The sequence below is a fragment of the Ctenocephalides felis genome, unplaced genomic scaffold, assembly GCF_003426905.1.
Source record: "Ctenocephalides felis isolate EL2017-DRISC unplaced genomic scaffold, ASM342690v1 CF-g0.4_SCAFFOLD_01170, whole genome shotgun sequence".
Lineage (NCBI taxonomy): Eukaryota > Metazoa > Arthropoda > Insecta > Siphonaptera > Pulicidae > Ctenocephalides > Ctenocephalides felis.
The window spans coordinates 39,390,042-39,413,531 of record NW_020537324.1 but is presented as its reverse complement, the minus strand read 5'-3'; the positions used below and the strand labels follow the sequence as shown (position 1 = coordinate 39,413,531).

Genomic DNA, 23,490 nt, shown 5'->3' with positions numbered 1-23,490 from the left:
GCGGAAAATTAACTCACAAATTCATTTTTGTTAAAAAAGCTTGTTTAGTGAAAAAGTGCTAACAAATATTCAAACATACAGGTAATTAATTCAACCTTGTCATTAACCTTTTCTTAAAAAATTTCCATAACTTTCAAAAAATTTTCTATCCGAAACGTCGACAATAAACAAATAATTAAATAAAGAAATTGTTTTTTTAAAAACTTTTCTTGTTTTTTATTTTGTATTATTTTTGGATTCTTGTTCGAAACTCTACAAAATATACACAAATCCAAGACTCTACCATTCATATATATATATATATATATATATATATATATATATATATATATATATATTTCATACTAGATGACCCGACAGACGTTGTTCTGTACTCATGTCTACAATTTTTTAATATAATATACTAATATTCACCTTTTTCCTAAAAATAATAATTATTGTTTTTTAAATTACTCTTCACGGCAAAATGCATACATATTTATAATATGAGCGATGTTAAATGCAGAACTGCTTTAAATAATATGATGAGTCTCAATTCTCACACTATATTGGAAATTGAAGTCTTTTAAACGGTATAACGTAAATATAACCATAACATAACATTGGTACTTCATGTTGGATTAAATTCATTTAATTTTTTATTATTCAAGATATCCAAAATTGCATCTTAAACTTCTCCTAATCGATATCGTGAGGGCCGAATTGTATGTATTCATCTTTACTATCCCATTTGTTGTTATAAAGTGAAATTTTTACGAATTTTAAAAATATTGTGGAAAGATTAGTAAAAGATGCAAAGAAATTATATATTGAAAAAAAAAACTACAGTAGAACTCCAATTATCCGAACTCCGACTATCCGAACTCCAATTATCCGAACTCCGACTATCCAAATCGCCGATTATTCGAATCACTTTCAGAAAAAAAATTGTCCAAAAAAAGTCTAAGTGCGCTATTATTCTTCCACCAGCAAAGCCAGTGTAGGCTCATTGTTCGTTTTGATTTGACGGAGATGTTTACAAAACAATGATTTTTATTTCTAAACTTGTACATAAGTACATTTTATTTATATTTAAAACATGTGAAAATGTCATGTTTCTTTCATTTAATTCAATAAAAAATAGTGCAATATCAAAACGTAACTTTTTCTCTCCAATGGCAATTTTAAAAACAAACTCCGATTATCCGAATATTTGATTATCCGAATGGGTCCCGGTCCCCATTAATTCGGATAATTGGAGTTCTACTGTATATAGAAAATTTAATATCCGAATCGTGTGTTGGCACCCCCATATTTTAAGTGAATTAATTTGTCATATTTGTTCATATGTGTATCATTCAATCTACCATACATATACTGTATTTTATATTATTTTAATTTCTGGCACATGTCAGCTGATTTTCGGCAATCATAAATTTATTATACATATTTTAATATTGTCTGGGTTCATAAGTAAATTGAAATTTTTGGCAGATGATAGTTTTCATTTATTTTCAATGCAAATAATGACATGTCGTTTTTTGCAATTTTTAACTTCCCGTAGGGCAAGTTATAGTAATCGCAAAAAAATCAAAAATGAAAATTTTTATATATCTTTACGTTTCAGAGGTTTCTGAATATGTTGGCATACCTTAGAAAAAATGGATGTATGTGTGTGTGTGTGTGTATGTATGTATGTATGTATGTATGTATGTATGTATGTATGTACGTGTGTGTATGTATGTGCGGATACAAATTTTCGTCAACGATTTCGGGAACACGGATCAACCGATTTGAATAATTCAAAAAACATTCCATTCGTATTGATAAGGAGACGTGCTGATTAGTTTTTGGCGAAGGCAGGTCTAGCCGTTCCGAAGATACGGGGCAAAAAGTGCCGAAAACGGTAACTCAGTTTTTAAGAGAACGGAGCGTTCGATTTGAATAATTCAAAAAACATTTCACTTGTATTGACAAGATGAAGAATTGATAAAATTTTCATGAAGGTAGGTCTAGCGGTTTCGGAGATATGGAGAAAAAAGTAAAAAAATGAGCCATTTGGCGGTCAAAAATGATCATTAGACATATGCACATCAAATTATCAGATATTTTATAGAGATTTTAACAATAAGTATACATTTTGTTAACACTCCTATGGGTTCCGTACCAATGCTCATGCGTTAGACAGCGACGCGGCGCTTACGCGCTTTATATTTTGTTCCTATGCGGTTAAAGCAGTACGATTGCTTTGAAAAAAATGTTCAGATCTTCCACAATATGTCAAAAAAAAAAAAAAAAAATTTTCAAAAAAAAAAAGATTAAAAAAAATATTTTTTTTTTTTTAAATTTTTTTTCAAAAAAAAAGTAATTTTTTGTCCAATTTATAGTTTCTCAAAAATCTTATTTTTTCAAAGTAATTTTTTTTCAAAAATGTCAATCGTTTTTAAAAAAAATAATTTTTGGCACGGGAAGTTCCAGCAATTTGCCTTAAGGCACGATGCCTTAATTGCCTTAATTGCCTAGAATTCCACTTACAGCTAGTTTCCATTTATTTCTACAATATTGCACATACATCCCAGTACTTTATAATCACATACATCCTAGAAAATTTCTCTAACAAACTTCAGAAAGTTTTATCAAAGTCCAAATAATAGTTTAGGAGGAGTATACAGTGAGTGCTTGTAATTTAATATGAACTTTATATAATAGCAATAAAGCTCAAATTGATTCTACGTTTTATTTAGAAAATGTAGAGAAAATATTTTTATGTTTGTATGAGAAAAAAAGGGCTGTTTTTTGGGTTTAAGTATGTGTGTGTGTGTGTATGTGAGCAGATTTTTTGCCGTTAATCGACGTTTTTTCAAAAACGGCTAGGCCGATTTCAAAAACTTAAAAGCCATTCGATGTATTTCGATGAGGACTATCGTTTGTCAGTTTTGCACTACGATTGGCCGAGCCGTTTTCTTGTAAATCGCAGAAAAGTGAAAAATTTTTCGTCCACGTTTTAGCCCGCATTTCTGAATCGATTATGAAAATTCAAAAACCGTTCGAAAGATATTAGTTGGGAATCGTGCTGATTAGTTTTTGGTAGAGATCGGCCGGGCCGTTTTCTTGTAATAAAGTGTCAAAAAAAATTGTTTTGACGATTATTATTATTATTTTTTTGACGATAGATACCATAGTCTTCTAGATCATACTAAAATATTACGGTCCTACGACAACTCGTTTAACTTCAAAAATTCGTCAAAGTTTGCAAAAATTGGTTTCGTTTTTTTGGCTTTTGTCAAAATTAGACACTTAATCGACGTTTTCTGAAAAACGCATAAACCGATTTCAGAAATTTAAAAGCCATTTGATATATCTTTATGAGGACTATCGTTTGTTTGTTTTGTGCGATGATCTGCCAAGCCGTTTTTTCGTCATTTGGAAAAAAGTGTTAAACATTTAAACTCAAACTACCGAATCGATTTTGAAAAACTGTTGAAAAAAAATTTAAGCCGATTTTAATGGAACTTTTTTTGGCGATATATATTATGGTCTTATAGAGCTTATTGAAGTATTACGGCCTTACGTTTAGTAGTTTAATTTTAAAAATTCATCAAAGTTTGAGAAAGTGAGTAGTTTTTTTGACGTTTGTTAAAATTAAAATTAGATGATTTAGTTGGTTTAACGATAGAGTACTTGGTCTTAAACATAGTAAACCATTAAAGTCCTACGGAAACTGGTTCAATTATAAAAATTATTGTTTTTTGAAAATTTGCTTTTAGAAAATATTTCGAGTTAACGTGCTCGTCCGTTTGTTTTCAATTATGTGTAATAAATCTACTCGGAATACTTATAATCACTCATAAATTGATGTATTTTTTATTAATTGATGTCGATTATTTACACATTTCGGGAAGTACATGTAACTTGCCTCAAGGCAAAATACCAATACCAACTAGTTATTTTTAACTTCCCGTAGGGTAAGTTATTGTAATGGGCCGAAAATCGGAATTGAAAATTTTTACATCTCTCGACGTTTTGAAGGTTTCTGAACATTTTGGCATACCTCAGAAAAAATGGATGTGTGTTTGTGTGTGTGTATGTATGTATGGATACAAATTTCCAGTCACGTTTTCGGGCGCACTGATCAACCGATTTGAATGGTTCAAAAAACATTCGATTCCTATCGATAGGGAAAAGAGCTGATTAGTTTTTGGCAAAGGCAGGTCCAGCCGTTTCGGGGATACGGAGCAAAGAGTGCAGAAAATAGAAATCGACTTTTTGAGAGAACGGAGTATCCGATTTGAATGATCTAAAAAACATTCAATTAGTAATGATTGGGAGAAGTGTTTATTAGTTTTTGGCAAAGGCAGGCCCAGCCATTTCGAAGATACGGAGCTAAATATGTAAAAAATGGCAGTGTTTGAGAGAACTAAGCGTCCAATTTGAATGAATCAAAGAACTTTCTGCTTTTCTTAATAAAATAATTGATTTTGGAAAAAAAAATTGTTTCAATTTTTTTTTTTTTTTTAATTTTTTGTATATCGAAAATAATTCAGATTTTATTTTTAATTCTGACTATAGTTCTAATATACTTAAAACAAATAATTTCAACTTTGCAATACAGTTTATATAATTCTTATAAATATTAGACAATGTTACAATATTTATAATAATCTATTCGAAAACATTCAGTATTCCTTGAACATTTCGTTACGGTACGGGAAGTTCCAGCAATTTGCCTTAAGGCACGCTGCCACCCACCCCACTAGTTTATTTTAAATATTAAATGAATTTTTCAATTTCTATTGTTTTCAGTAGTTGTAGGTTATTTGTTCTGCTTAAAAGTTCAACTGTTGGAGCGAGTTGAGGGTAATTGTATGTTGCCTTGATGGCTTTGTTTATTATACTTTGCATCGTCCTTATGTTCTTATTAGTGGTGTGGCTCCAGACAGTAATTCCATACTTTAATATCGGCATCATGTGAGATTTTAGAACTAGCTTTTTCTCTTTGTAAAGCTGGGACAGAGTTTCTTAGTGGAGTGAAGCTGTCTTTTATGTGACTCCTGCGCTTTCTCTCCAAAAGCATTATGATGAGCCCTCTTTTCTGCTTGCGAATACTCGTAGTTCCAGCAGTGCGTCCTGGTAATCGAGTCATCAGCATCATCACTTTCAATATCTATGTCACGGTCGTCATGAATCATTATTTATGTATCTATTTATAAATATTTATTTACTAGCAAACCCGACGAACTCCGTTTCGCCACCAGATGGTTTCGTGAGAAAGATGAAGAATTTTTTTGTTTGTTTTATATTTGAAAAGGAAAAATTTGATTTTATTACACAAAACTAATGAATTTATTTCGATTACAAAAATGAAGTGTTTTTTTTGTTGAACTTCTCTAAGTAAATGAAAGTGAATTCGCAAATTATCCGTTTTATTGAAGTGCTCGTTGGTAAACTACATTTTCTGTTTTTTGGTCTGGCGTTAACACAAACAAAGCAGATGGTTTTCCAACTCGTGAACAGGTAACGGATATAACTGCCCATGTGAAAAACAATGATTTTCTAAATAATCTATTTGAAATTTATCCCGCAAACACTAAGCGATTGGCCTTGCGACTTGTTATTGCGAACGCAAGGCGAACTGGAAATTGCAATGGTTTGACGTCAAACGGAAGACCAGTCAGAATCATTGGTATGTCACCAAATTGCCAGCAATTTTTGATTGAATGGTGAAATTCAGTGCGTGTACATCATTATTCTTTGTGGCAAGAATTGCTCGTTGACTTAACCAAACTCGAATTTTTAATTACGGTGCGTGAAGTTCCAGCAATTTGCATTACGTCACGATGCCATGCACCACTAATTTTCTTAGTCATAAACCTTGCGGAGCCCGAGACTTTTCCAACGAATGCAAAATTATCGAAATCGGTTCGTGCGTTCTGGAGTTATATCATCAGGAAGGAAAACCCGACTTATTTTTATATATATGTAGATAATCCATTTGAAATTAATTAAAACAATTGTTATTTTCATTACTCAAACTTTTAATTGCGGTGCGCGAAGTTCCAGCAATTTGCATTAAGGCACGATGCCATGCACCACTGATTTTCTTAGCTATAAACCTTGCGGAGCCCGAGACCTTTCCAACGAAAAATTGTCGAAATCGGTTCGTGCGTTCTGGAGTTATATCGTCAGGAAGGAAAACCCGACTTATTTTTTTATATATGTAGATTATTAAAATTCCTGCAATTCTCAAATATTAGAATTCGAAGTAAAATGAAATATGTTAAATGAATTGATTTAATTTATACAATTACAGATATTATATGATTTAATTAGTTTAATTTTTACAAATACAGATATTATATTTGGAATATTATTACTATAGAAATTCTAATCTGAATTTCTAAGTAGGTCAGTTATTTACACATATCGGGAACTTCATGCAAATTGTCTTAAGTATGCTACCTGCAATTTGTTTTTTTTATTTTGTTGGTGCGTGTATTACCTTTGTTTTATCAAATTAAAATTTTTATGGTATTGCGCCTTAAGGTAAATTGCTGAATCTTTCTGCACCCTAATTAAACATTCAAGAAATAAGAGTAATTAATATTCAATAAAAATTATTTAGTAACTAATAAGAATTGTTTCAAATATTTTAAAATAGATTATAAATACTGTAAATTCATTAGTGCTTAATAAATTGGGCGACGAGCATATTCTACAAACATTTTATGAGTATAGACAAGGATTTAATTCTGTTTTTTAAAAAAAGTTATTTTGTTTTTTTTATTTTCGAAATATTCTAAAATTTTTGATAAAAAACTATTTTTAAAATCAAGTCGATATTTTTTAAAATTATTCAAATTGTTTATATTTTTTTGAAAATTCTTGCATTTCTTCACGCGGATCATTCTAATCTAATCGAATAATCCGCCTTCTCTACAAATACATAACCATCTTTTACATCATTTTCGCTTTGTATCAAAATGTAACCTTTGAGTCTGTCTGTACCACTTGTTATCGTTGTTTATCTACTGTATCCACTCGTTTTACTTGTTTTTCATAACTAATGTTTTTCGAATCATTCCCATCGCTCCATACTATCTTTTCTTATCTATTACCACACTGTTTTTCCTTATCTATGAATCATAGACTATGATCTGTATTGACCAAAATGTCGACAAGTGTTTGTGCTATATGAGTAAACTTTAAAAACTAAAAATCTTTGCACGGAACCCAAAAATTAAAAAAAATAGACTCATAAATTCTCTATATAATGTCTGGCAATTTAATGCCTATATCTCCAATGTTCTTTTTACACCTTTATTATCACCAATGATTTTTTAAACAATCTTTTTTTAATGGCATTTATTTCAACTTGCTTTTTCGAGAACCGCTGAACCTGCTTTTCCAAAGATTTAGTCACTTTTTTATTACAAGCCAAATTCTACGCTCCATTCCCTCTCAAACTGAATGCACTTTTTGTCATGTATTCTCGAAACGGAAAATATAAGAATATTCTATTCGAGCTTATCTCATACTTCTGAGGAGCTTATCTCATATTTATAAGAATTAATTGCATATTTGTCTATGCTATTTTCATGTACACACACATACTTTTTAACTTCCCGGAGAAGTTTATTTTCGCCAAATGTTCACTCCTTTTAAGTCATTCTAAAACGTTCGAGACCAAAATTGGAAAAATAATGTATGTGAGACAAAGTTTGACCTTTCATCGGCCTTCTCTCAATTTGATGAAATTTGATTCAATCTTCTGGCGGTTAGCTGAGCCCTTTATTTAAATTAGCAGCATGTGTAAAAAATGCGCACGTTTTCGACAAAAATTCTAAACCAATTTTGAAATTTAAAAACTGTTCGAAAGGTTTCATTTGAGAATTGTGCTGATTAGATTTTGTCTGGCCACTTTTTTGTAATTAAATGTGAACAAGGTTTTTTTAAATAAAACTTTGTATAGAGACAGAAATTTTAGTCTACTATAACCGTGACTACGACAAGTGGTTCAATTATAAAAGTTATTTTCATTTATCAACCTTGAAAGGTTTATAAATCATCTAGTCAATGAAAGATTCTACCATAAAAACTTCTTTTAAAATAAGTTCTTCCTCGGGATATTTAATTTCAGTGTTTTTCTAATTCATGTTATCATGCTTGGAGAATCTAGTTTCGCAAAAGAAGAATTGTGTAATTATCAAATTAGAAATAAATATCATTTTTGCGTACATTAGCTTAACTAGAATTCGGCTTATTCAATTTAACTTTCCTTTAACTGGGAAAAAGAGGGGCCTTGCAATCTAATTTTGCTGACAGCCACGCATGGTCTAACTTCGTCACTGTACAAAACACTTTCATTTTATATATTTTCAGGAATATTTATTGTTGGAGCAAAAAGAACAGCTTTTGGCACATATGGTGGCACTCTAAAAAATCATAGCTTTTGTGATCTTCAAGTTGTTGCTTCTAAAGCCGCTTTACAAGAAGCAGGTATTAAACCTGATCAAGTAGACTCAGTAGTCATTGGAAATGTTATGGCGGTATGTACGATATTACTATATTTATTGCACGAAGAAGCTAGTTTAAAAAAAAATATCTTTTTGTTTTAGTCATCTTCTTCAGATGGGGCATTTATGCCACGACACGTTTCTCTAAAATGTGGAATTCCAATAAATGTTCCCGCATTAGGAGTAAATAGACTGTGTGGATCTGGTTTTCAGGCAGTAGTAAACGGAGCCCAGGTACATCTTTATATATATACTAGATGACCCGACAGACGTTGTCCTGTACCCACGTCTATAATTCAAAAGTTCCAAATTTTTTAATATCCTATTCTATACTTTTTAATATTCTATTTTATGGTCCTGTCTTTGTGATTCATGTATGGTCTTAGCATAAGCTACACGTATTGGAAATTGCAGTTTTTTAATCAATATAAGAAATTCAGAAAAAAATAATATATTATCTGCGGTAAAAAAAAACAATATCACACTTTATTTTTTAAAATACCACGAACAAAATATTTTTTGAGTCATTCCAATCGGATGATCTGTACTCTCAAAACCTTCATGACCACTTTTGCACCTTCTGCGCTCTGTATCTGTAAAAATGCTAAACCTGCATTTGGTATAAACAGTACGCCTCTCAGTCAAAGCCAAGCGAATATTATTTGAATCATTCATGGCGATTGATCCTTGCAAAGGACATTTAAACTATCTAAGAAGTAAATTTTGAAAATTAAAAATCTTGGTACGGAATGATTCAAAATAATGAAGACAAAATTTGTAATAATTAATATTTTTTTTATAAAAAATCTAATAATTTGATGTCAATGATTATTTTTTATCACCGAATGACATCTTTTTGGATCACCAAAAACGCTGACCATGCTCTCGCAAAATTTTCGATAGTTCTTATTTCGTCATACAAGTAAAAAGTGTCTTGAATTATTCAAATCGGACGCTCCGTTTTTGAAAAATTGAATTAGCCTTTTTTTTAACTCTTTGCTCCCCATTCCGAAATGGATGGAACCGTCTTTTCAAAAAACTAATCAGCATGTCTTCCCCAAAGCCAATTGGCAAAAAATTGTAACCGCATAAACACATGCATACATCTATTTTTTCTAAGGCATGTCAAAAAGTTCAGGAGAACTTGAAGCGTAGAGATATATAAACAATTTTATTTACGATTTTTTAGGATTATTATAACTTAGCCTTCCTGAAGTTGAAAAAAAAGCCAATTGGAGGAAGCATACCAAATTGTCAGATATTTTAGTTTTAGATTCAATTTTATCCTACATCGGGTTTAAAAATTTTACATTTTGAAAAATTTGCCGCCCCCTAAATTATGCCGCCCTAGGCCCGGGCTTCACGGGCCTATGGGGTAATCCAGCACTATTTATATTAGAAATTCATGTTATTTGTTAATAAATATGTTTAAAAGATAAATTTGGTTATAATTTTTCTCCCCTAGAACCTAACTATATATTTCAAAATTAAGGCGGCACTCTAAATCATATTGGTAGAGTGGCTTGGCACACTACAGTTTAAAGCTTGCCGACCCCTGGTTTACACTACACATATTATTATATCTCGAGCTATTATTGTAACGGATGACAAAATTAAGATGGAAATTGATAATCGGATAATTGATTTTGGATGCTATTTTGTATGGCACAGATTTTATCCCCATGCTTTTTCAAATGCATTAAAATATATTGAATAGAAGCACAAGACCTGACAGCATAGAAGCAGAAGTTTTGAAAGGAAAATTTATAAGAGTGAATAAAAAATGATTAGTGTTAATAAAACTGTAATAAAAATAATAAACGGAGGAGGGAAAGGGAATCATTGATTTGTGGTGCTCTCATACGATGGACCTGTTTTCGGCCAAACTACTACTACCTTTAGGTTTAAACCTTTATACATTATTTTTTAAACCTATGTTTAAACACCTATCGTGTTTTTATTAAACTGGATTATATAGTTACATTTTTGTTGTATATTATATTCTAATATTATCTACATTGAAAGCGTATGTCTCGTACTATAACACGAAAAGGGGAGATATTTGTATGTAGTCACTTTTGATCAACTTTTTGGCGTGTTTTGACTAACACACCGGTCGGGTGTGATACTATGAAACCACCCCGACGGGTGCGATATCATGAGAACACGACGTCGTGGGGTGTTAACCATATGCTTATTTGAAGAATGTTTAATATTAATAATAATAATCTACGCTTTGTTGTACCACAAAGACTATATTTTATTGAAATAAATAGACATTATAAAATAATAATGTCACATTTATTAATATATTCCAATTCAAACTCACAATTTTGCAAAAATTTCAATCAATTTCAATTTGAAAAACAATACATTGGCCAAACATCACAATACATCCATAAGGGAATTAGACAACATGAATTAGGCGTCATTCATCATAAAAGCCGAAGTTTCCAAAGCACTCTTGTCCAACATTCCGTTGAAAATTCACATATTTTTACTTTTGAACCCAATATTTTATATAGAGAGGATTGTACTTTTAAGACTGTTTTCTGAGAGCAGTTTAATCTTTTCGAATTCGTCAAATTGTGTTAATAAAAGATCAGATAATAATATCATTCATGATTCGTATCTAATCTAATAATAAAATAAAATCTAATTAGAAACGATTAATTTTATTATAATTTTGTGTGTATATATACATGAATATATGTGTTTATGTATGCACATGCTTATATGTGCCTACTATATGTATGTTTTTGTACATACACTATATACATATACTTGTGTATGTCTATTTTTTTTTTTTTTTTTTTTTTTTTATAGAGAAGGAAAAATCTTTCAAAGACACCGTGTGTTTAAAAGATGATGGACGGTAGTGTGGGATTTCCACCCACTAAAAAACCTCCTCTCCTCATTCCCCCGCATATGATCACGAGGAAGGCTGGGTCGGAACCGCGTTAGCATTTCTTCAACCCAGTCCGTGTTGCGTCACGTGACGTTAGCTCCTAAGTTTATTGGTCCCTCTCGGCGATTTTTGCTGTCAAGAGGCGCCGTGCATAAGCTGCTACCTCGGCCCAGTTTTCCTTGCTTTGCAGCATAGTATTTACAATGTCCTGGGGATTAAGGGCCCTTCCCAGGGACAATTCGGTGTCAGCCCTGAAGTTCTTCCAGCGCGTGCACTTAAAAAAGGTGTGCTCAGCATCGTCGGCTTTTTCCGGACAGTATTTGCACGTCGGTGATGTGTGCAAACCGAACCTGAATAGATATGCATTGAACGAGCCATGACCCGTCATCATCTGAGTTAGAAAGAAGTCTGTTTCGCCATGCTTCCTGTCGAGCCAGGCCTCGATATTAGGGATCAGGCGTGCTGTCCATCTACCACGATCAGACGCCTGCCACCTTACTTTCCATTCCTTCAGGGTGTCCTTTCTCACCATTGCCTTCGCTTCGCTGGCATTGAGGCCTCTTTTTTTGAGGTTATACAACCTGGCCCTTTCATTCGCCAAAAGGTCTATAGGCGGAGCTCCAGCTATAACAAGCACTGCGTCTTCGGAAACTGTGCGATAGGCACAAGCCACTCTAAGTGCTCCTCGCCGCTGCACTGCTGCCAGTTTCTTACGATACGTCTTCTGTTGTAATGTATGCGCCCAGATTTCCGCTCCGTAAAGCAGAACTGAGTGAACCACCTCCAGGAGAGCTCTTCTCTTTTTGGCACGTGGGCCGATAGTATTGGCCATGATTCTCGATAGACTAGACACAGTCTTGCTAGCCCTTGTACACGTGCGTTCCAAGTGTTCACGGAATGTCAGCTTTGCATCTAACTGAACGCCCAAATAGCGGACTGACTTTGTAGACGTCAGTGTTAGCCCGTCGATGATTGTACTAAACGGTTCTGGGAACCATTTTTGGCGTGTTAGGACTACCATCTCCGTTTTCTCTTTGGCTAGCTTCAGATGGTGCTGGTCCAACCAGGCCGCGACGGCTTCGATGGTGAAATCGACCAGTACCTCGGCCTCTTCAACGCTGTCTGCCACAATAGTAGCTGCGACATCATCCGCAAACCCTGTGAGATGCACCTGCGGGGGTAAGGGAATTTCGAACAGCTCGTCATAGTCAGCGTTCCACAGATCAGGTCCCATAACCGAACCCTGTGGTGCACCAGCTGTTATCTTGCGGCTCACTGTTCCCTCAGTGGTTTCAACGATGAGTACTCGATCGTCCAGGTAGCTGTCCACCATTGTCAAGATGTCATCTTTCACCCGGAATCTCTTCTCCAGCGCCTCCAGTATATCCTTCCACGATGCGCTGTTGAAAGCATTCTTCACGTCCAACGTGAGAAGTATACAAACTTTCCTAGACTTTAGGCTGCCAGCCCACGACTTTGTTGCGGTTTCTACAACTTCTTTGATTGCATCGATGGTTGATCGCCCTTTCCGGAAGCCGTACTGGCTTGAGGAGAAACCTCCGGAGGATTCAACATCTTTTCGAAGTCTGGCTTTGATAAGTTTTTCAAGCAGCTTCCCAGTTATATCCAGCATACACAGTGGTCTGTATGATGAAGCTGTTATCGGAGGTCCCTTTCCTTTGTCGAGAAGGACGAGTCTTTGTCGTTTCCAGACAGAAGGGAACGTTCCGGTCACAAGGCATGCATTGTAAACATTCAACAGGATGTTAGGAAATTCCTGTGCAATGAGCTTAATCACTTGTGTTGGAATACCGTCAGGGCCGGGTGCTTTCCCTAGTTTCAGGGTTTTTGCTGCGGTTTGCAGTTCCGAAACAGTGAACTGCAACACATTGGTGGTGTTCTTGTAGCGACTCTTCTTCCGCGCTGGGTGGTTTGGGAAGAGCTCAGTAACAATCTGGTTCATCATAGCCGGGCTTTTTGGCGGCTCTGGTAAGGTTCTACCCAATCCTTTTGCGACTATATGGTAGGCTTTGCCCCAGACATCGTTATTGAGGTCGTTGCAAATTTCTGCCCACAGCTTGCCTTTACTGGACTTGATGGCTCTGTTGAGCTCCTTCTTGGCCGCCTTGTACTCATTGGAGTAGTAGGTCTGAGCTGGGGAGTGCTTAGCAGCTCTTGTTGCTCGTCGTCGGAGTTGGTGACATTTTTTCCTCAGCTCTGCGATTTCGCATGTCCACCAATATGCTGGCCGGCGCAAGTAATCACAGCTAGATGGGACGAAATTTCATGTCATACAACTATCTCATTACACTGGTTTCTTGAGTCAATAAAATTTATAATTTCCAACACATATTTTGAATTCAACGACCGTTTCTATTACCAAATTTTTGACACACCTATGGGTTCTTCTATATCTCCAGCACTCGCTGAGTTATCTTTACAATATTTAGAGACCAAAGTGTTTAATTCTTGCAAATTAGATCTTCAATTCTATTACAGGTACGTAGATGACATTTTTACTTGTGTGCCGGTTAAAAACTTTGAACTTTTACTCCACAATTTCAACTCTTTCAATGAACATCTCTCATTCACTTTCGAAAAAGAACAGAACAATTCCATCAGCTTTCTTGACGTCAAAATTATAAAAACCTTAGATAACCGTATCATCACAAATTGGTACCAAAAACCTACTTGGTCGGGCAGGTATTTAAATTTTCATTCCTATCACCCATCTAGCATGAAAATAGGTACTATAATTAATTTAGTTGACCACGCCATACTTCTCTCGGACAAACAATTTTGGTCTGCTAATTTATCGTTAATCCACACAACACTTATTAATAACTCTTATCCTCCTAATCTCATAAACTCTGTCACGTACAATAGACTCAACTTTCTCAATAATAACAATAATACCTCTTCTTCTTCCACCAAAATCTCCAAAGACAATAACTTTATTGGTAATGTTTGTCTCCCGTTTATTAAAGAACTCTTTCCCATTTGGAAAAAACTGTTCCACAAGGTCGACTTAAGATTAATTTGTAACATAGACTTAACCCTTAGCTCCCTTTTTTCAAACCTCAAATTACCCACTAGTTTGGAACGCACATCAAATATTGTTTATAAATTAAAATGCAATGATTGTGATTCCATTTACATAGGTGAAACTGGACAAAATTTAATAAAACGACTAAAACAACATGATAATAACTCTAAAAACCCACGACAAAATCAAACCATGATAACAGAACATATAAAAAATTTTAAACATTCTTTTGACTTTTATAACGCTAGTATACTTTATCACGAACGGAACATTATTCAGAGAAGATTTGCTGAATCTTGTCTGATCAGCACCTCCAAATTTTGTATTAATAAACGCCATGATGCCTCCTTACTCTGTGAAAATTATCAGGTGATACTTAATAATATTTTCAAATTTGTTTCCTCTTAACCTACGTAATTCCGAACCTGTAAACCTACCCTTACGCGGTCCGATCCCGAACTTTGATTCTTAGCCTCTCACCCATACTTCGAAACACTGATTGTAAAAAACCCGCCAACTATTCCCTCAAACGGTCTCTTCAAATAATTTTTAAACACATGTTACTACAGCCTCGGGCTCTGTCACATAAACTACGTTCTCTGTGCAAAATATATTATATATTTTACAAATATTTTGCTATACTCTGTTCAACAAAATAATTTAAAAAAAAACAAGTTAATGTATATATGATAGTGCAAAATTATGTTCCTTGCGCTAGCTACTGATGTAAGACCATATTTATGTAAGTTACCTTCATTGTCTATATATGTGTATGTGTCTGTATTGCATATGTATGTATATGTATATATATGTATATATATATATGTGTATGTATGTATATATGTATATGTGTATGTGTATGTATGTATATATGTGTATATATACATATGTACATGTCCGTATGTATATGTTTATATATGCGTATTATTCGTATGTATATATGTACGTATGTATATATGTATGCATATGTGTACGTGTTTTTACATGTATATCATATATACATGTTTGTTTGTGTGTATATTTATGTATATATATTACGCTTTTGTATGTTTGTATATATTTCTTTTTACTTTTCATTTCTCTTGTTTATCTATCTGTTAAGTATAATTGTTATTGTTATAATTATATTACTTATATCTATAGTTCTTTTTCCAATTTCTGTCATTTTTTCCTAGTTTATATTAATTTTTCAATATTCATTCTGTAGATCCACTGATGATGACATAAAATACTATGTCGAAACGTTTGGAAAAATTAAAGATTAACTTCTAAATCTTTGCCTTTTATTTGATGTATGCCCTTGAAGAACTTACTCATATTTCTCAACATCAAAATTAACTACTTTAACATATATATATATATATATATATATATATATTAATTTAATATATATATATATATATATATTAAATAATTATATAAAAAATTTAATATATATATATATATATATATATATATATATATATGATATTCAGTTTTCAGGGCAATACATCAATTAAAAAATTTGTATGACTTTAAAACATTTTTATTTTTTCCATACGTTTCGACACATAGTTTTGTGTCATCTTCAGTGGACTCTATTTTGAAGGTACAGATAAAATTATTAATTAAAACTAATATATATAAGAAGTGATATGGTATGATATATACGAGGTCTGTTCAAAAAGTACCCGGAATTTTCGTTTTTTCAAAAAAATATTTATTTATTCGTCTACATTAATGTGGTCCCCTTCAAAGTAGTCCCCCCCAGATATAATACACTTATGCCAGCGTTTTTTCCAATTTTCGAAGCACCCTTGATATTCACTTTTTGATATGTCCTTGAGCACTCTCAGCGATTCGGCCTTTATTTCTTCAATCGAGGAAAACCGCCGTCCTTTCATGGGTCTCTTCAACTTTGGGAATAGGAAAAAGTCACACGGAGCCATATCTGGTGAATTTTTGCACTTTGCAACACTTTATTTCATTTTTTACGCAAAATTTAATACAAATTCTTTGACTTTTCAATTCTTCCATTGTAAAAATCGCCGAGCTCAGAAAAACACGTCGAACCTTAGCGACTACCACAGACAAAGTAAACAGTGAATATAGCTGAAAATTTCATCATACTTTAGGGGCATGTATACCAACACAATAAAAAAAAAATTTTGACAATCAGACACTCCAGACCCGCGAAATTTAATTATTAGTAATTCCGGGTACTTTTTGAACACACCTCGTATATATATATATATATATATATATATATATATTTTTTTTTTTTTTTTTTTTTTTTTTTGTTACAATTTATTTTTGTTAATCAAGACTTTAATGTCTTATTTACAAAATTGATATGAGCAAAAAAAAAATACAAAAAAACAAAAAATGCAATACATTGAATACAAAATGAAAAAAGTTAAAATAAAAATTAAATTAAAACAGTAATACAAAAATAATAACATAAATGAACGATGACGTGATGATGTATGCCGCGTACTACGTCAGGGCGCGTGCAGACATTGGGCTAGGTGTTTGGTAGATCGGAAGGCCATTTCTTGCTCAATCTTCTTATCGGCCTCTGAATCGCTTGAATTGTAGGATTTGTGTGCTGGATTAATTTGTTGTTGAAAGATGAACTTCTAATCTTGATCATTTCGTTGACCGTTGAGATTTTCAAATCCTTATGTAGGCAAAAATTCGAAATATACCAAGGCGCATTAGTAAGGATACGCAGAATTTTATTCTGGCACCTTTGAATTATGTTTATGTTAGATTTGCATGAGCAACCCCATAGTTCGATTCCATAAGTCCAAATGGGCACTATGATAGTTTTATACAAAAGTACCTTGTTATCGAGAGAGATTTCAGATTTCCTTCCAAAAAGCCAGTAAAAATCTTTTATTTTCAGTTGGATTTGTTTCTTTTTATATTCAATGTGCGTTCTCCATGTCAATTTCGAATCAATGTGCATGCCTAAATATTTAACAGAATTGCATAGTGGAATTATTGAATTGTTCATGATGATAGGTGGACTGTTGTGATGTTTTAGAGAAACAATTATGTGCTGAGATTTTTCGATATTGATTTTGATATTCCAATCTAAAAACCATTTTTCGAGACTAGATAAATAATTTTGTAACTGACAAGTTGCTGTTCTAATATCGGAATTGCATGAAATAATTGCTATGTCATCGGCGTAAGTGCATATGGTTAGAAGATCATCTGTGGGCATATCGTTTGTGAAAAGAAGATAAAGTACAGGGCTTAGCACACTGCCCTGTGGTACCCCGCATTCTATATTTCTGATGCTCGAAGTCACATCTTTAATTTTGATTCTAAATTTTCTATTAAGCAAATATGAGCTTAAGATATTGAAGTAGTTTGGAAAAGTTGTTTTGATTTTATATAGGAGTCCTGAGTGCCAACCTTATCAAAAGCCTGACTGACATCTAAGAATACGGCTACGCTGTGTTCCTTTCTATTCATGGCTTCAAGAATACGAGACACCGTTCTGTTGCATTGTTGAATTGTAGAGTGATTTTTTCTGAAGCCAAACTGATGGTGAGGAATCCAACTATCATTCGGATGATCTTCTGACAATCTCTGCAACAAAAGTCTCTCTAAAATTTTCGATAATATCGATAAAAGACTGATAGGACGGTATGAACTAGCAGTGTGATGGTTTTTGTTTGGTTTAGCGATCATAATAATTTCTGCAGTCTTCCACGCTGTGGGCCAATAATTGTATTGAAGTATGGCGTTGAAAATATTTGTTATATATAAAATACCTTTTGTAGGCAATTCTTTTAACATCTTTGGAGTAATTTTATCCATACCCGGCGAAGATCTATTTTTTATCCTTTTTATTTCACATAAGACGTCATTTGGTGAAAAATGTCCTAACGGTGTAGAATGTATGGGTTGATTTACGAAATTGTTAATTAAATTATTCTGGGAAATATTTCGAGCGCTAAAAATGCTACTTAGATGATCAGCAAATGCCTCCGCTTTTTCTTCGTTGCTTTTTGCCCAAATGAATCCGTTTTGGTTGGTTATTTTCAGAGGAGGGTTTTGTTGTAGGGGTTTACTTTTGTTTCTGATTGGTTTCCATATGGAATTATCGTATCTATTTAGCTGCAATATATACGACCTGAATGTACAATTCTTCCATTCTTTCATTTTTTTCCTCAGCGTGTTATTGAGATGATTGAGCGATGTCTTATCCGTTGGTAGATGAGAATGTTGCCAGGTACGTCTTGCTCTTCGTTTCTGTGCAATTAGCTTCTTAATCTCTTGCGGAATTATTAGATTATCATTTCTTGGAATAATGTTCGGGGTGATCTGCTTGGTTGTTTCACGTACAATCTCAGAAAAATAATCTATATTATTTTCTATATCAATAACGCTTGTAGGCCTAGATTTTGGAAATAATTTTGAATCAAGTATGGATTTGAATTGAATCCAGTTAGAAAGATTGTTGTGTAGAATATGATTGTTGATAACTGGAGTAGGAAATGTGCTAAACGTCACAAGTATTGGAGAATGATCTGAAGAGAGATCGTAACTAGATTCAACATTGAGATTTGAAAGATCAATACCTTTCACAATAAAAAAATCTAAAAGGTCTGGAACTTTAGTAGGGTCAGAAGGCCAATAAGTTGGACTGCAAGTTGAAACAAAGGAGAGGTTATTTTGCCCTATGGCTGCATGAAGAAGAAGGCTGTAGTCAGTCTAGAACCCCAGGCAATATGTTTACAATTAAAGTCACCACCAATGATAAATTTATTACCTAATTGAGAGAAAAATGAAGAAAACTGAGCACAAGAAATTTTGAATCTTGGTGGACAATAAACAGCAGAAACACAAAAATTATATAAATTTGTTTCAACAGAAATTTGAGTTGCTTGTAGAAAATCATCAGAAATATTTGGTAGAACAAAATGCTTTATATTATTTTTGATTAATATAGCCGAACCGCCGCGAGCCCTGCCACTTGGGTGATTTGAATTATAAGTAGTGTAGTTATAAATTTTAAAGTAGTTTTTTTCAGTGAAGTGAGTTTCTGAGATTAATAAGATATCTATTAAGTTTAACTTTAAAAAACATTCTACTTCATTTTTGTGAGGTATTAAACCGTTGGCATTCCATTCAGCAATTTTAATTATTTTTGCCATTGCTTTTGTTGTTGACTAACGTGGATAACATATTTATTATTATGGTGTTCTGTTGCAAAAGCTGATTGAAAATATTTTTAAATTCTAAAATAAGTGTTGCTAGAGAATCAGAATCGGGATTTGAAGGTGAATGATTAGAAGCAGAGTAATTGTTTTTTGCAATGTCTGCATAGGATGAATTTTGAATTGTTGGATTTAAGGCCGGAGAAATGTTGTTTATTTTATTATTAGAATTAGAATTATTAAAATTTTGGTTATTTGGATTTGGATTTATGACTGATTCATTTACTGGAGATTTGTTTCTTTGTTCTTTAATTTTTTGGAAGTATGAGCAACCGCGATAATTAGCTGGATGAGCACCGTCGCAAAAATAACAACATGCCGGAGCATTCGGATCTTTGGTACAAGCTATAGTATTATGATTGTCACCGCATTTTAGGCAAGCAAATGGTCTATTGCAGTATTTTTTGGTGTGATTAAAGAGTTGACAGCGAGTGCATTGTATAATGTTGTTGGACTTTCTCGGTGGTTCGACGCGTATTATGCAGTTGAATAATTTATAAATGTTATAAATATTTTTGTTATTTCTATTTGGTTCCAGATCAACAAAAAACATATTAAGAGGTTCTTTTGTTATTCTATGTCTAATATTAGGATATTACGTACGACATGACCCTGTTTTAATAGTTCTAATTTAATTGCATCTGTGCTTGTCGAAAAGTGTACATTTCTAAGAACAACCCTATAAGCCTTCTCTTTTTAATTGATATGTATGATATACGGCATTAGTTTCTTTTAGATGTCTGGATAAAGTTCGAAAATGGTCGACAGAATTACATAGAATTTTAAATGTATTGTTAGCCAAACTTCTCAGGAAATATTGATCATGCGGAATTATTTCGTTTAATTGATTAGACATATCATTAATATCGTCAACTCCGTAAATAAATATTGGAGGGGGCTTACTGACTGGGGCCGGTTTAACTAAGTTGTCGTCATTAGCTGTGTCTATTGTTGAAAGGGCCGAAAATTTGTTTTGAATTTTGACATCTATTCCTAATGGTTCAAATGAAGTTTTTCTTTTTTTGAAATTGACTACTTGCCATGAATTAGGAGGTTTCTTGACATCAGAATGTGGTTGAGTGAGGCTTGTAGATGCACTATTACTAGATGATATTACTTCCTGTCTTGAGTCAGAAACTGATGAAGTTGAACGCAGCGAGACCTTTTCCGATGTAAACATATTGGTCCGACCTTCTTCGCGAGGTATCTTGCTGTATTTGCTGGATCCAATAACGGTCTTTCGTAGTTTTGGGATTTCTGATGGTTTACTGTCCGATTCCATATTCGCTTCTATATCTTGATTGAAATGTAAGACATTTTTTTGATTCCACAAACGCACATTAGAATCTCGATTATGTATGGTTTTTTGTAAGCAATTATTTAATTATCTGTACACTTTTGTAAGCTTTTCATGCAATTTTAATAAACCGTAAAATTCAATCTGACATGCACCATATATATATATATATATGTATGTATAAATATGTATATATTTATATGTATATATATATATATATATATGTTTATATGCGTATATATGTGTATGTGCAAGTGCATATGTATTTATAAATGTCGATGTGTATATGTGGTTATACATATAAATATATACATAATAATATTTCTCATTGAGAATCGCCGAGCACAGAGAAATCGAACTAGTTTCGCAACTACATTTATTTTTCTTATTATGTAGAGAAAACGTTGCTATCAACTTGCAATACTTGCCGAGTAATCGAACAAATAACAATCATTGAAGTCCTCTAAATGTTTTCAAGATTAGTTTAACACATTTTATGATAATTAATAATTTGTGATTCTTTAGAAACTATATTTTCCAATAGAGATCTATGTTAGGATATGATTATTCAGAGTTTTTTTTTATTTTTAGGATATATTAGTAGGAGCCGCGAACATAGTTCTTACTGGCGGTGCGGAAAGCATGTCTCAAGCTCCCTTTGTCGTTCGTAATATTAGATTTGGTACAACATTGGGAGCCCCTTTACAATTGGAGGATTCTTTATGGATTGGATTAACCGATTCTTATTGTAAATTACCTATGGCGCTGACAGCTGAAAACTTGGCATCTCAATATAAAATACCACGAGAGAAAGTAGATGAGTTTGCACTACAGTCTCAACAAAAGTGGAAAAAAGGTTAATAAATTGGCTTATTCGTGCTTTAGTTAATAGAATATGTTTTGCAAAAATATGATAAAAAGTAATCATCTCGAGTTACAACATGTTTCATTTACGTATGTATTTGAATTGTTTAGCTTTAGATGAAGGTGTATTCAAATCAGAAATTGCCCCTATGTCACTAACAATCAAGAAAAAAGAAGTACAATTCTGTGTAGATGAACATCCAAGACCACAAACAACTCTAGAAAGTTTATCCAAATTACCTACAATTTTCAAGAAAGATGGCGTTGTCACAGCTGGATCTGCTTCCGTAAGTTCCTTCCAAGTAAAAAATTGATTTCTTGAATAGATTTAAAAAATGCGTACATTGTTTTTGAAAAAAAAATCATATTCTAAACTTATCCAAGGTAACTTTCTAAACTATCCCATAATAAATAACCTTAGTGTCAATGTTGCAGATTCTAGTTAATATTTTCAGCTGATCATATTTTGTCGGCAATGCCATAAGACCCGCACCTGTACTTGAAGTGGCTGGCATTATTATTTCTTTTAAATGCTTGAAGAATAACATTTGGTGCACCCCTATGTTTACGTATACTTCTTACAATTACCCCAAAAGTTTCATAATTATTCCCCCTCTAATTTAGCATTCTAAATAAAATTTAAATGTTTGAAATATTATTATTAGCCAGAATTATCAGAAATAAATTAAAGTATGTTTTTTTATTATTCCAGTGGTTCATGACATTGTGTCTTCTTAAGGCAACCATAATTCAACATTCGAGGAATAAAAATAATCGATAAAAAATTAAAATTATTCAATAATTTACTAAAATTGTTTTCAATAATTTTAAGCTGTAAATTTTGAACTTGTATATATTTTGAGTTTTTTTTTCAATTTTGTATTCTATTTGTTTGAAATTTGTTGGAAATTTTGAAAAAATATTTTTTTTAATTTCGAAAAATTCTAAAAATGTTATTAATACATATTAATAATAAACACTGTTATTAAATTTAATACATATGTCTACCTTGCCCTGACCCAATTAGTTACATTCCACTACTTTAATAGAATGTAACTCTCACATTAAGCTGGACATTATTGTATATTTTGTTGCAGGGAATATCGGATGGAGCAGCAGCGATTGTTTTAGCATCAGAAGAATCCTGCAAACAGCATGGCTTAAAACCTTTGGCAAGATTGGTTGGATACTCTACAGTTGGTGTTGAACCTAGCATAATGGGTATCGGACCCGTACCTGCTATTGAAAACGTTCTGAAAGTTACAGGAAATAATATGCAAGATATAGATTTGTTTGAGGTATGAAACTATTCGTAAAATGCTTTAGAAATTTACCCGCAGGGTAAGTTTTAGTAATTGTCCAAAAATTGATAATGAAAGTTTTTGCATATCTTATCGATTCACAGGTTTCAGAAAATTTTGCATATCTCAGAAAAATTGAATGTGTGTGTATGTATACAGTTTTTAATTTCCCGTAGGAGTAGTTTATGTTTTTATCAAAAACGGATTTTTTCGCAATATTTCTGTTTTCTCGATGTTTCAAGCCATTCTGAATTGAATGAAATCAAATTTGGAAAAAAAAATATGTGTGTGTAGGTGTATGTGAACAGTTTTTACTCTGAATCGACGTTTTCAAAAAAGGCATTTGATGTATCTCGATGAGGACTG

General features: G+C 32.9%; 1 protein-coding gene across 1 annotated transcript in view; it reads left to right on the top strand.

Moving 5' to 3' along the window:
- Positions 1-23,490, top strand: part of LOC113368480 (3-ketoacyl-CoA thiolase, mitochondrial) — a 70,382-nt gene that overhangs the window by 23,141 nt on the left and 23,751 nt on the right. The window contains exons 2-6 of the mRNA XM_026610028.1: positions 8,359-8,525; positions 8,595-8,726; positions 21,551-21,815; positions 21,935-22,110; positions 22,921-23,121. Coding sequence (XP_026465813.1) covers positions 8,359-8,525; positions 8,595-8,726; positions 21,551-21,815; positions 21,935-22,110; positions 22,921-23,121 — 941 coding nt within the window. The remainder of the gene's footprint in view (positions 1-8,358; positions 8,526-8,594; positions 8,727-21,550; positions 21,816-21,934; positions 22,111-22,920; positions 23,122-23,490) is intronic.